The following is a 12,551-nucleotide window of genomic DNA, read 5'->3' on the forward strand; positions in this document are numbered from 1 at the left end:
GCAGGTTAGGTTTAACCCTTAGGAGCAACAGCACAGGCAATGAAAATGAAGCACAGGCAGTGGGCTAGGCAGGGGTTCTGCTCAAACTGTGGATCTTTCTAGCCACAGTGGCAGTGCTGGGAAGTCATGGTTTATAGGGTAATATTCTTTTTTTTTTTTTTAAAGATTTTATTTATTTATTTGACAGAGAGAAATCACAAGTAAGCAGAGAGGCAGGCAGAGAGAGAGGAGGGAGCAGGCTCCCTGCTGAGCAGAAAGCCCGATGTGGGGCTCGAACCCAGGACCTGGGATCATGACCTGAGCCGAAGGCAGCGGCTTAACCCACTGAGCCACCCAGGCGCCCCTATAGGGTAATATTCTTATATGATCTAAATTTATTTTATCTGCTCAAATGGAACTTTATGACAATTTTTCATGGACAATTAATGTTTCCATAAGAAGTTACTTCGAGTATCTAAACTACTAACATTCATTGTCATTTCTACGTAAGTATGTGGATGATTTATACAATTCAAAAGGTTATGAAATGTAAAAAAATTAAAGTGGTAAATAAAACTGTGAACAATTACAATAGTTTCCCTTTGCCACAATATTTACCCGAATGGGCCCAACAGACGAAGATCCTTTAACTGTTGCAAGTATGATTTGAGACTCTTCTAACTGAGTTAATATGTCGTCTATGGATGAAATTATCAGGATGGACATTGTCTCTGACTGATGAACAGCTAAGTGTAACGGGGTTGTGTTCCACTGATCAATAATTTTAAACAGCATTTTCTCAAGAGCAGCTTCATTAGTGGCAGAGGCCGAGATTTCATTAATTTCATTTTCGTACTGAAACATCTAAAATGAAAACACTCATTAATATTCACCGGACGAATGACTCCTGATGTATTTACAACACAAGACTTACGTGAACATGCACATCACAGGTCCTAGAGACCTGGTCCCAGGCCGGTGATGCTCTGACCGGAGATCACGCACCCTGACCCGCATGACAGGACCCTTTGTGGGCTTTATCCATTGTGACCATTTCACGTTCTGCACACTCAGTGAAATTTCTAGTCATCGTGTGTGTTTCCTCTAACGGTAGCCCATAGGAAGAACAGCTGACAGCACCTTCTGCCCACGGGCAGATGGCATTAGCCCCCCCAAGCTTTGTTTTCTCTGGACTAATGCCAACTGCTCCTTCATTCTGTGACACGTTTTTACTTTTTGCAATAATTCTCGAGATACAATTATCTGAGAGGATGTAATCCTAATGGACCCAAGATTTCCATGGCTTCTCTTTGCCCTATGGCCATGAGGATAGATGGCTCTCAAAACACATTAGTGGAGTACAGACAGGCCTTCTTTCCAGTGGGCACGGACTGTCAGTTCCAGAGGCCAAGATCCTGACACGAGATCTCCACTGAAACAGACACTCAGAGGGCTCTCATTCCCACATCATGGCATTAACTAGCTGGGCTAATTGCTTTTATCCCTGAAAGAAGAATCTACCACTGTTTTCATATGTCAACTCCATGGGGTTAAAGAGTGGTGCCTAATCCTTATGTCCCGTAATGCAGCTCAGTGGGGACTCTGAGCAAATGGGACTAGTGTTCATCCTCTGCCAAAGATGCTGTCGGAATGGTGGGATTGGTCAGCTCCTCATGGCCTCCACTATCGGGGTGAGAAGGAGGCTTGCCTTCTGATACCGAGTATTCATCCAAAGGCAGATGAGGAGCTACAGGACTATCGAGTTTCTGTGCTGGAGAAAGAACTTTCACTTAATGGTCACATTCCGAAATTGCTAATAACTAAATACAGACACTGATCATGTGAAAAGCAAAATTTCAACCACCTGCACTGAGCCCTTTGAAGTCCTTATGGTCAAAGTTTGGGACCTGACTGACAAATGGTCAGATCTCCCAGCAAACTCGGTAATACCTAAGAGGTTTCAGATGAATCTTAATGTCTCTAATTGATTATCTGCCTCTACGATAGAGCACCTGGTTTCTAAAGTGAAAAAGATCAAACATGAAATGATAGTGATCACTTTATGCATACTATTGACCTCTTCCTCTTAATTTACTTTGGTATATGGACATGCTTTTCATGTCACAGGCTTTACAGAGCCTACTTAACATGCTGGACAGAAATGGCTGTCAATGAACATCATCGTTTATTCATCTGATAGGATCACAAGTGAACTCCTGCCACAGACTGTCCTGGGCACTCCTGCAGCATGACTACCGTCCCTGGTTCTGCCCATGAAACGCACACACTATGACCGCTGTCCCTAGGTCCGCCCCACGACACGCACACACTATGACCGCTGTCCCTGGGTCCACCCCACGACATGCACACACTATGACTGCCTTTCTGCCCCATGACACGCACACACTATGACCGCCGTCCCTGGGTCCACCCCACGACACACATGCTCTAGGACATGAAGGCTGAGCTTCTGTGCCAAATCTTGTCCATCTAGGTACACTTATTATACCGGATAAGTTGGCAAATAGAAATAAGGTGATCAGTCTTCCAGGAACTCTTTGGGTTTGAGATGGGCGGCTGATTGCCTGCTATGCCCTCGGCCCACTTTAACAATCCACTGCAGGAAGGAAGGCTTCCTTCAGACTCCTGACTACAGTACTTCAGAGGCTGAAGACCTGTGCATTTTTGTTCAGATGCTGAATTCTCTTAATTTGGATCCTCCAAAAACTGCAGGGAAATTCCTGTTTAAACTATCTACTCACCTTAGAAATACAGGGACAGCTCCCTGGAACACTCTGAGCTACTCTAGTCACCAAGCCCAGGAAGGCTGATCTGCTCGAGGCCTGTCTGCCCGCTTGTTTACTGCTTGCGGCTAGACAGTGTGCCAGGCTTCACCCTTTACCTGACCTGCCCAGGGACAACTCCAACAACCCAAGGCTTTGGGTCAATTTTGGGAAAATGTCATTTTGACTGTGCTACATTTCTGGAATGCTGTTCTGAATAAACCTAAATGGTGATGTCCATGTTCTGAAATAATGTAGATATTTTGCTCAATCCACTGTTGGCACACAGATCAGTCAGGAGGCCTGGTAATAATCCAAGAAAGGTTGGGAGATTTAGATGGGATGATGACTGGGAGAGCAAAAGAAGATTTAAAGATTATTTCATGATATTTAGCCTAAGCGACTGAAAAACAACAGAGGTGCCATTAGCTGAGATGGCGACAGAAAGGAAGAGGAGCATCTGGGAGGCGGAACCCTAACCATGAGCTTCCTCTGAGACATGTAAGTGCAGACACCCAAATGGGAAAGTGGATGTGTGAGTTCAGGAGGAAGACTGAGGCCAGAGCCTGAGATAAACAGCAGTCAAATTTTAAAAGATCAACGAAAGTTGTCTTTTAAAAGTTCTTCTTTTTAAATTCCTTAAAATTTCCCATTTCCTCATTATAACAGATAATTTAGTGGGAAATTATAAAATAGAGTTAATTACACTAGACACTGTTAACCATGAATCCTGAAATATAAATGAAGCTTACTGTAAAAGCTAGGTTTGAAAACAGACAAACTCTTAGCGGGAAAAATCATGCAGTCTATTTTTATGACAACACCTAGATGGGAAATCAAAGAGCTGCTAACTGTGGGTTTCAAGTGTAGTATCGAGTTCTTGGGAGAGCTATCCTAACATGCTCTTAATGTATTTTTCATTTTATGTCCAAGGGACTACAGCAGCTTGGGTGTTTCTGTCCCTGGATTCTCTGTAAGAAGCAGCCATGTTAGTTCCATGATAAAACAGCAGCTTCATTTGTCACACGTGAAAAACACAATCACCACATCCGAGTCCCCAGGACGATGGTGTAATAAACGGAGCACCCAGACCCGCAGCCCCACGGGACTTGGGCCACCTGACCCCCGTCGGCCTGCCCCCACCTTCCCAGTCACTAAAACTGCTCCCTTTTCTAATTCTTATTCCTATTACTTGCTTGCTTAAAATTGGCCCCTCTGGTATTTCAACCATTTTTTCAAATGCTATTTGTTTACCTTGAGTGCTAGAAGATCCTCTACTGTACAGTTTTTGTCAAGAGAAACAGACTTCCCAATAATCTCCTGGAGAGTCTCCCAGTGCCTTGGCTTGAGACAGGGGTTTCCAAGAGCCACGATGATAGGCAGTTCTTGCTTAAATTCTATCACTGACTGCTTAAGATGGGTTACCATGTCATTTTTAGGTAAACCTATAAACAGCAATGGGGCAGAAAGTTAGGGTCCATTCATTGTATTTTTTTAAACCAGAAAGCACGCCTGCTATTTAGTGTGATTCTAGTTTCTCAGTTTTCAGTCTGCATTAAGGTAACGAGTTTCATTAACATCACCCTCCCAGAAGAGTCAACTATGGAACCAAAAAAGAGAAATAGTTATCAGGACTGGTGATTACAATACAAGGCCATCAAAGCCAAGTTTTCTTGCAAAATCTGATAGTAGGGATAGCCAGCTACCACAGAGTTGCCCAGGTCTCTCCTGACTAGACAGACACTCATATACGCTCAAGAGTCTGTGACAGGTTTTGGGCTTTTAAATTCTGCTCAGTAAGGAGGAATATCAGAAATCTGTCACTACCATGTCATAAAGAAAATATTTCACACTGAAACATAGGAAAGGTAGGTAAAGTTCATGCCACAGACCAAAACTGGTCTGTCCTCTGGTGTTGGTAGATCACAGTCGTCCAGGTCTCACAAGCTCTGCAGTTGAAACTTCAAACCTCAAAACCTTTTTATGTCAAGTTATTAAAGGCCAAGAGAGGAGGCTGAGAAGCAGCCAGAGTTGGGGACTCCAGAGCGCTGGAAGTGCTTAAACTTCTGCTTAAACAGCCACCTGGTGCAGATGGGGCTTCTAGAAAACCATGTTAATAGTAAAACGTTGTTCGAGACCCAGTGAAAGAAAAGAACAAAAGAATAACTTTGTTATTCTAAGTCTACGTTTCGGCAAATAGCATGATTTTATCTGGGAAACTATGGCTGAAAGAAGGTACTGTCTCCTTGTCCCTCCACACCTCGTCCTCTCAGACAGACAGAGGACAAAGCCCTGAGAGAAGATGCACAAAATGAGCGTTAGGTCGAAGCAGTGAGGCTATGGGTGGTTTGTCCCGTTTTCCTCTTTGGTGAGCTTTTTGTGGTATCGTTCTATGTCTAATACAATTCGAAAACAGGCAGATGCAAGTATTTTTTCTGGAAAGGAAAATTACAGCTTGAGATATAGGTGAAGGAAAGGGAGGAGCTTCAAAAGCCAGCGCTCTCTGGCCCGGTGAGAGGAGACGCTGGCCTTGTGGAGGAGAGGGCAGATCTCACGGAATTGCCCAAACACAAACAGCGTGTCTGTGTCACCAAGGCTTCACATTTGAGGATCAGCAGGAGGGAAACCTCTCCAGATGAACTTTTAGCTCTTTTCCCCACCAGCCAAAGCAAACTGCTGGTATAAACAGTGGGGATCTGGGTGAGTGCTCTGCAGGTGGGGCTCTGTCACCAAAGCATGTGTGGCTCGAGTAAGAGCCACGGCCCAGTGAAGCCTCGGTGGTTCTGCCCAGGGAACACAGAACATTGTTCTTAAGTACTTAACCTTTTTTTTTTTTTTTTTTGCAAAGCTTTCCTTCCTCTCTTTATTACTTCAGGGAATGATCCTACCCCTATGCTCTGTACTACCTCTTCAGACATTAAGGCCAGGCCTTGGCAACGGGTGAATAAAGAAGATCAAGGACAACGATCTTACTGACCCAGAAAGCTATTCTGGGTATAATCACAGGCGGGAACCTTGAGAAAGACACTTTTACCTTTTTCTAGGACAAGGATTTTGTGTATCCATCTTGAAACATTTCTCTGGACCGACTCTGTATCAATACTGTGAAGAGTACTACTCCTCCATTCCCAAAAGAGCGCTCTCCATTCCTCCTGGACCTCCCACAGGATCTTCCTCAAGGTGAGGTCGTATTCAATGTCCGAAACCTCCCCCAGGACAAGCTGTGTGATCTCCTCCATGTTCAGGGAGTGTATGTGGGACTGGGTGTCATCGAAGCGGTTCTGGTAGCTGCAGTAGGTTTTAGCCCTAAGCGCCAAGGCAGTAGCCTCCTCTGTGAATGCCCGCATCATCTCCATGGCGGTGTCCATGCGCGTGCCCATGCACAGCAGGTCAGGAGTTCTTATCTAGGGCGCCATGGGAAGACAGGGTCAGACATCATAATGGTCAGGACTTACACATGTTTATTGACAGCGTTTCTGCCCAAAATTGAAGATTTAACAACCCTTATTTGTAGCCATCACCTGGAGAGACTGTCCTTAATCTATAATGATTTGTGTTCATTACGATTCCTTTTAATTATTTTTACCATCATGCCAATAATTTGTCATGTTCCTTCTCTAGCTTGGGCTCTGTGGTAAGTAATGCATTACCTTACTTACTAAATCCATACAATAATCTTGAAAGACAGTCAATATTTTTCACAAATTTTCAAGGAAGTTCTAAAGTTACATTGGTCACATCAGCCAGTGGTAAGTGGCAGTTTAAGGATGTGACCTCCGGCACATGGTACTGACTGCAGAAATCATTTCCTTTTTCTAGTCCTGTTTAACCTTGTACTACTTTTTTTTTTTTTTTTGGAAGATCGTATGTTTTAAAGTAATCTCTACACCCAACATGGGGCATGAACTCAACAACCCTGAGATCAAGAGTCACACACTGCTCAAATGACTGAGACAGCCAGGTGCCCCGTAACTTTGTTCTTTTTTTGTTTTGTTTTTTGGAGACTTTGTTTACTCATTTGAGACAGAGAGAGAGAGAGAGAGAGAGCACAAGCAAGGAGGAGAGGGAGAAGCAGACTTCCCCCTGAGCAGGGGCACAATCCTAGAACCCAGAGATCATGACCTCAGTCAAAGGCAGACGCTTAACCAACTGATCCCCCCAGGTGCTCCTAACGTTGTTCTGTTTTAATAGTGTTTGTCACATCTTGCCTTGTATCAGAGTTTAACTATTGTACATGAAACCATGGACATTTGCAACAATGACCTCCAAAGACCTAAATTTGCCCTGATTTATCCCTTATTAAATTATAAACTGCTCAGGATTAAGGATGGTTTCGTCCATTTATTTCTGAACATCTCACAGAATATAGTACAGTAAGATGTAGACAGCAGTGTTTATTAAAAAATTATTGAAAGAATAAATGAATTTGGATCTTATCACCTTAGTCTTTTTAAAAAATCCGACCAGTGGAATTGGAAGTGACATCATGTTGTGTGGTGTGGTCATGCCGTATAAAACTGATAAACGGTATTTGTGACAAAAGGACAGAGCTTACGGATTATGTAAAAGGGATGCTCATATAGTGAACATATAATAAAGTTTTCCTGAGGCTTCTCCCATAAAAGAGTTTTCCACTCATTGAAATTTATTTATGTTTGTCAGTGAGCTATCTCAGGGGAAGACAGTCAGAGAAATGATCTTTCTAGCTTATGTGCTGTCACAGTTTGCCAGTCCTACCAGCAGTGTTCCACTCGAGACCGTGCGCCACGAGGGGTATGGATGAAATTGTGTGAAAGGTACACAAAGTCCAGAGACAGAGGACCCGTGCCCCACCCTGGCTCTCCCCAGGGAGCAGCAACCGAGGGGTCTGAAAGTGAAGAGCACAAGGCAGGCCAGGGATGCGACGATCATCTGAAATGCCACCAGATTAGTGCTAAATTGACCACGGTGTCCTTCTAGCAGACCCTGACCTCATCTCGGTGTGTGGGCAACTTGGACGTGAGCTTCAGGGCCACAAAGCCGCGAGAGCTCTGGGAGAACCCACGGCTGGGCAGGAGAGGTTCTGGCAGGGATTCTCTGCCGGACTACAGGGGAGTCAGGCCCGTCGGTGCACGTCCGCGTCAAGGCCGGTGTCTGTCTAACCCGAGCCTGTCCCTGCCCCATCTGGTCAGACCCTGCCCCGTCCAGCGCCCCGGGGCCGGGACTGGCTTTACTCTGGCCTATCTCCAGCCAGCATCCCATGCAGCTGGTTTGGCCGGAGGCCTCCTCACCCTGATGTCTGCCCTCAGGAAAGTGTCGGGCGCCGACCCTGTCACAGTGCCCGGCCCTTGAGCTCTGTGCTGTGTTCAGAGCCAAGCCGTTCTCTACTGAGCTCTCTTTCCGTGTCATCCGTGCGGCCCTCACGGCTGTGCAGCCCAGGCTCTCCTCTGATGGCTGCGGATGTTCGCACAGCACGTGGAAGGCCTCTTTCTCTTCTGGGTTCTCCCACTCCAGCCCTCAGGCAATCCCAAGGGGGTGTGACAGCTGGTGGCAGTGAAAACCTCAGGAGGGACAACTGTTCTCTCTTCCAGGGAGGGGCTACCCGTGGACTGCTCGCTCTGTCTGCTGATTTGCCCCAGAGGTGCGTGCAGTTATGGAAGTGACCAGCCGAGCACAGCAACCAGCCCCAGCTTCCTGACCAGAGGACTGAAAAGAGGAGACCCAGGAATGTGGAAAATTCTGAGATGATCACAGAGAGCAAGGGACTCCGGAAAGTGAGCTCCCCACCAAGTGACCGCATCCCCTGGGAGCTGCATGCCCGCAGATCTGCTCCCGTTCAGCACCTCGGAGACCTGGAGACTCGGCTAACCGACCACCCCCCAGAATGAGACTGAGCGTTGCAGGGGCACCGGGGCAGGGGGGGGGGTGGGGGGAGTGGACATGCATCTGGACACTCCTGCCTGGGCTGTGACAGCTACAGTGACAACGAGATCACGGCCTGAAGAGTGTGGGCGGGGACTGCAGACCTGACGAGGTCAGCTGCCTTATAAAACAAAAATATCAACCTTCCACGTAGTTTAAATAAGACAGAGTCTTACAGCCTAATATTGAATCCAAAATATGTAACAAAAAATTATTCAGCATATTTAAAAAATCAGGAAAACCTCAACTCACATAAGATTCATCAAACACCAATGCCTCGATGACACAGATTTTAAAATGGCCTGAGAAAGGACTTAAAGCAGGTATGATAAAAAATGCTCCACCAAAAAAAAAAAAAAAAAAAAAAAAAAAAAAGCTCCACCAAAAAATGATGAATGTTCTTGAAACCAGTGGGAAAACAAAGTCTTAGCAAAGAAATATGGTAAAATGTAGGAAAGAACCCAATGGAAAGTTTAGAAGTGAAAAACATCATCGGCAGAAATGAAAGCTGACTGGGCAACGCCCAGGAGAAGGACGAGGGTTGGTTCGTGAACTGACCGACAGATGCTCACTCGGCATAGCTGAGTCCCTTCCCAGGAGCTGCCCTTGGTCAAAAAGAGCTAAAGTCACCCACGATCATGCCCCTAGGAGGGCTGGGATGCAGGGACAAAGGCCCAGCTCAGGATGGCTCTGCAGAGATGCCCCAGCTCTCGATGCCCGCAGGGCCTCTGAACGCTTGGTGACAAGGGCACAAACTCTCTCCTGTCCCAGCCCCACACCCCCGGACTGCCCTGTGCTTGCCCAGTGCATGGCAGTACACTGACCACAACACAGACTCCCTTTCCAGGCGGTGTCCACGATCTCATACACTGCAACAAACAGCACTTGGGCACACCCGGAACTTTGTGAGTGTACATTTCTAGTACGGTTTTACAGGCTGCAGACGGGTTGTGCGCATCCAGTGCTTTCAGGACTAGTTTGTTTCATCTTCACTGGATTTGTGCGAAACGGTGCAGATCGTCTGTGTCGCTGGAGAACCGGAAACCCAGTAACTGCAGTAAGTCATGCTGTGTCTAATGCACGCTGAGTGCTAGTGCATGGCGGTGCCAGTGAGGAGGCTCAGAGCGAGGTTTCTGGAGCCCTGCCTCTTGCTGTATGATCTCCAGCAGGTTAGCTGACCTTCCTAAATCTCATTTTTTTTTTCCAGGCAGGTAAAAGGGTTAAGAACCGAGGACTGTTACTGACACTTGGGAGGGGTTCAGCAAACATTGGAGGTTCACTTCATGCCTGCTCCCCAGGAGTGCTCCTTACACAGGGCCCAGGCCCAGGCTCAGACGGATGTCAGGGGCGTTGTGGCCCCTTGGGTGGGAGGCGCCCTGTGGCCCACTGTTGAATCGAATGGAAAAAGCCACCACTTGCTGCTATTTATTGTCTATGTTCATTCGTAACTGAAGAAAAGGCTACATTTCAGTAAGAGGTTAGTGAAAAAGACACGCAATGTCTCTTTCCAGTGAGGCTCACAAACTGCCAAGATTCTGTCTGTGGATTCTAAGTCAACAACATTTGTATTAAATTACTGACCCAAGACTCCACAGAAAGCAAACACCTATATGCTTAGGCCTACGTGAAATGAAGATCCAGCTGATATTTAGTGAATAAAATACTGACCTTGGCCTTTAAGTTACTGAGGTCAACTCGCAGACCAGTGATGTGTGCTTCCAAATTGTCTCTGAATCTAGAAAGAGCCACATCTTTATTTGTTTTGCTTAGCTTCAGAGAAGTTTTTAGTTGACTAAACCTGCCAAGGAGAATTCTGTATATGGCATTTTGCTCTTCTGGGATCTGGATCTGGTAATACCGTACGACAGAGTGCAGCTGAATGACGGTGGAGTATTCTTTCTCTAAGGCAAATATTTTTGAGGAAACTGAATCCAAAAAAGTAAAATGTTCCACAAATTCTTCTATTTCAGTGGGATCAGAGTCCAGCTTTCGCAGTGATGACTCCACGACCTGAGATCATTAACACATCAGTGAGAATTATATAATGAGTTCTAGTTTACAGAGTCAGTTACTCTTTTAATACTGCTCACTAACTTAGACCATTATAATTTCACACAAAAAACGAAGACATCATCTGAACGTGATTCTAACTATTTGAATTCTGGAGCATTAACATGCTCCCATCCTTCCTATTGTTAACAGAAGGAGCCTGAATGTACCTTGCATGTAAGATAAATGCCACTAAGACATAAAGGAAGTAATATTTTGAATAACTTTGTTTCTAAGAAATGGACTAAGAGCTACATCAAGGGTACCGCTGCATAACTGCTACCCTGTTTTGGGCCGTGATGTGCTAGTTCTCACTTTGCTCTGATAGCACGTTTGCTCATTAGGTGTTATCTTCTCTAGTTTGCACAGGAGAAAACAGAGTCTCAGAGGGACTCATTAGCCTAAAATCAGAAATTTGGTGAGTTACTGATGAAACCCAAATCTGATTCCAAATCCCATTTTTATTTATTATAAGTGTATGTATTCATTATATGTATAATATCAATACTTTTCTAAGTGTATATACATCATTCCATGAAATTTTCAAGATAATTGCATTTTTATACCCAAATTACAATTCTGCCGTATTTTTTCCATGCATACTTTTGGAATCGATGTCATTTCAACTTTCAATTTCACAATCCTGAATTAATTGCCTAGATGTCTCTAATTTTTTGAACACTTTATTCTGTTTCATTATAAAATAGAGGCTCATACAAAAACTGCAATACAAAAAAAGCTCTTAATATAGAAAATACCTGTTATTGCGTCACTCAGAAATAACCGCCTTTAACCACCCCCCCCACCCCCCCCTCCCCGGCAGTCTCTATGGACAGCCTTGACAACCAGAGAGGCCTGTTTGAAATCTAGCTCCAGAGTTTCCTAACTGTGTGACCCGAAGCAAGTAGCTTCACTTTAATAAACTTGGATAAAATAGTTTAGTAACAGGCTGATAATGGTGCCTACCACATTTAATTGAAATCCGTGACCAAAACAGAAGATAGTAAACATAGCTATCTTGACTCTAACCACAAATCCCATTTAAATGCCAGTAAAAAAGAAAGAAACACATGATAATGCCGATTTGTATCACAAAGAAAACAGGTAATCCCAATTTCATGCAAAAAACAGATGGTAGAAAACAGCTGAAATACACCCAAACTCCCTTTGTCACTAGTAGTACACTGATAGCAAAGACAGATACGGATGCGAGAGAAAGTCACAGACCAATTTCACTTGTAAGCATGAATGCAAACATCTTATAATGTACAAATCAGTGCCCACGTGTGCTGGCAACTAAACCCACCAACCTAAGAAAGTCAGCTAATGTAACAAACCACATTAAAAGACTGAAGAAAACAAATGTGTGATTATTTCAAGGGATGTAGAATAAGCATTTTATAAAACACGTGTAGATAAAAATACTCTCATCAAAATAGGGGAACATCCTTAGCCATGTAAAGGGAAGCTACTCAAAGCCTCAGGAAATACATAAAAACACACCTGGGGCCATGCAGGAGCCAGAGAGAATGAATAAACAACTTTCAAACCTGGTTCCTAAAAAAAATTATAGCTCAGGGGTACCTGGGTGGCTCAATCCGTTAAGCGTCGGACTCTCAGTTTCAGCTCAGGTCATGATCTCAGGGTCTTGAGATCAAGCCCCATGTCAGGCTCCACACTCAGTGCAGAGTCTGCTTAGATTCTCTCCCTCTCCCTCTGTCCTCTCTCCCCTCACATGCTCTCTCTCAAATACATGAATAAATCTTAAAAAAAATATATAGCTCAGAAAGTTCTCTGGAATTCAACACCCTAAGCCTTCTATGTGCAGCAGTCTGGTTT

General features: G+C 44.8%; 1 protein-coding gene across 1 annotated transcript in view; it reads right to left on the reverse strand.

Moving 5' to 3' along the window:
- DNAH14 (dynein axonemal heavy chain 14) overlaps positions 1-12,551 on the reverse strand; it is a 326,637-nt gene that overhangs the window by 241,629 nt on the left and 72,457 nt on the right. Inside the window, exons 17-20 of the mRNA XM_047705359.1 lie at positions 10,332-10,673; positions 5,797-6,166; positions 4,017-4,207; positions 598-843 (exon numbers count right to left, since the gene is read on the reverse strand). Of these exons, the coding sequence (XP_047561315.1) occupies positions 598-843; positions 4,017-4,207; positions 5,797-6,166; positions 10,332-10,673 (1,149 nt within the window). The remainder of the gene's footprint in view (positions 1-597; positions 844-4,016; positions 4,208-5,796; positions 6,167-10,331; positions 10,674-12,551) is intronic.

The sequence above is a fragment of the Lutra lutra genome, chromosome 15 (genome assembly GCF_902655055.1).
Source record: "Lutra lutra chromosome 15, mLutLut1.2, whole genome shotgun sequence".
Lineage (NCBI taxonomy): Eukaryota > Metazoa > Chordata > Mammalia > Carnivora > Mustelidae > Lutra > Lutra lutra.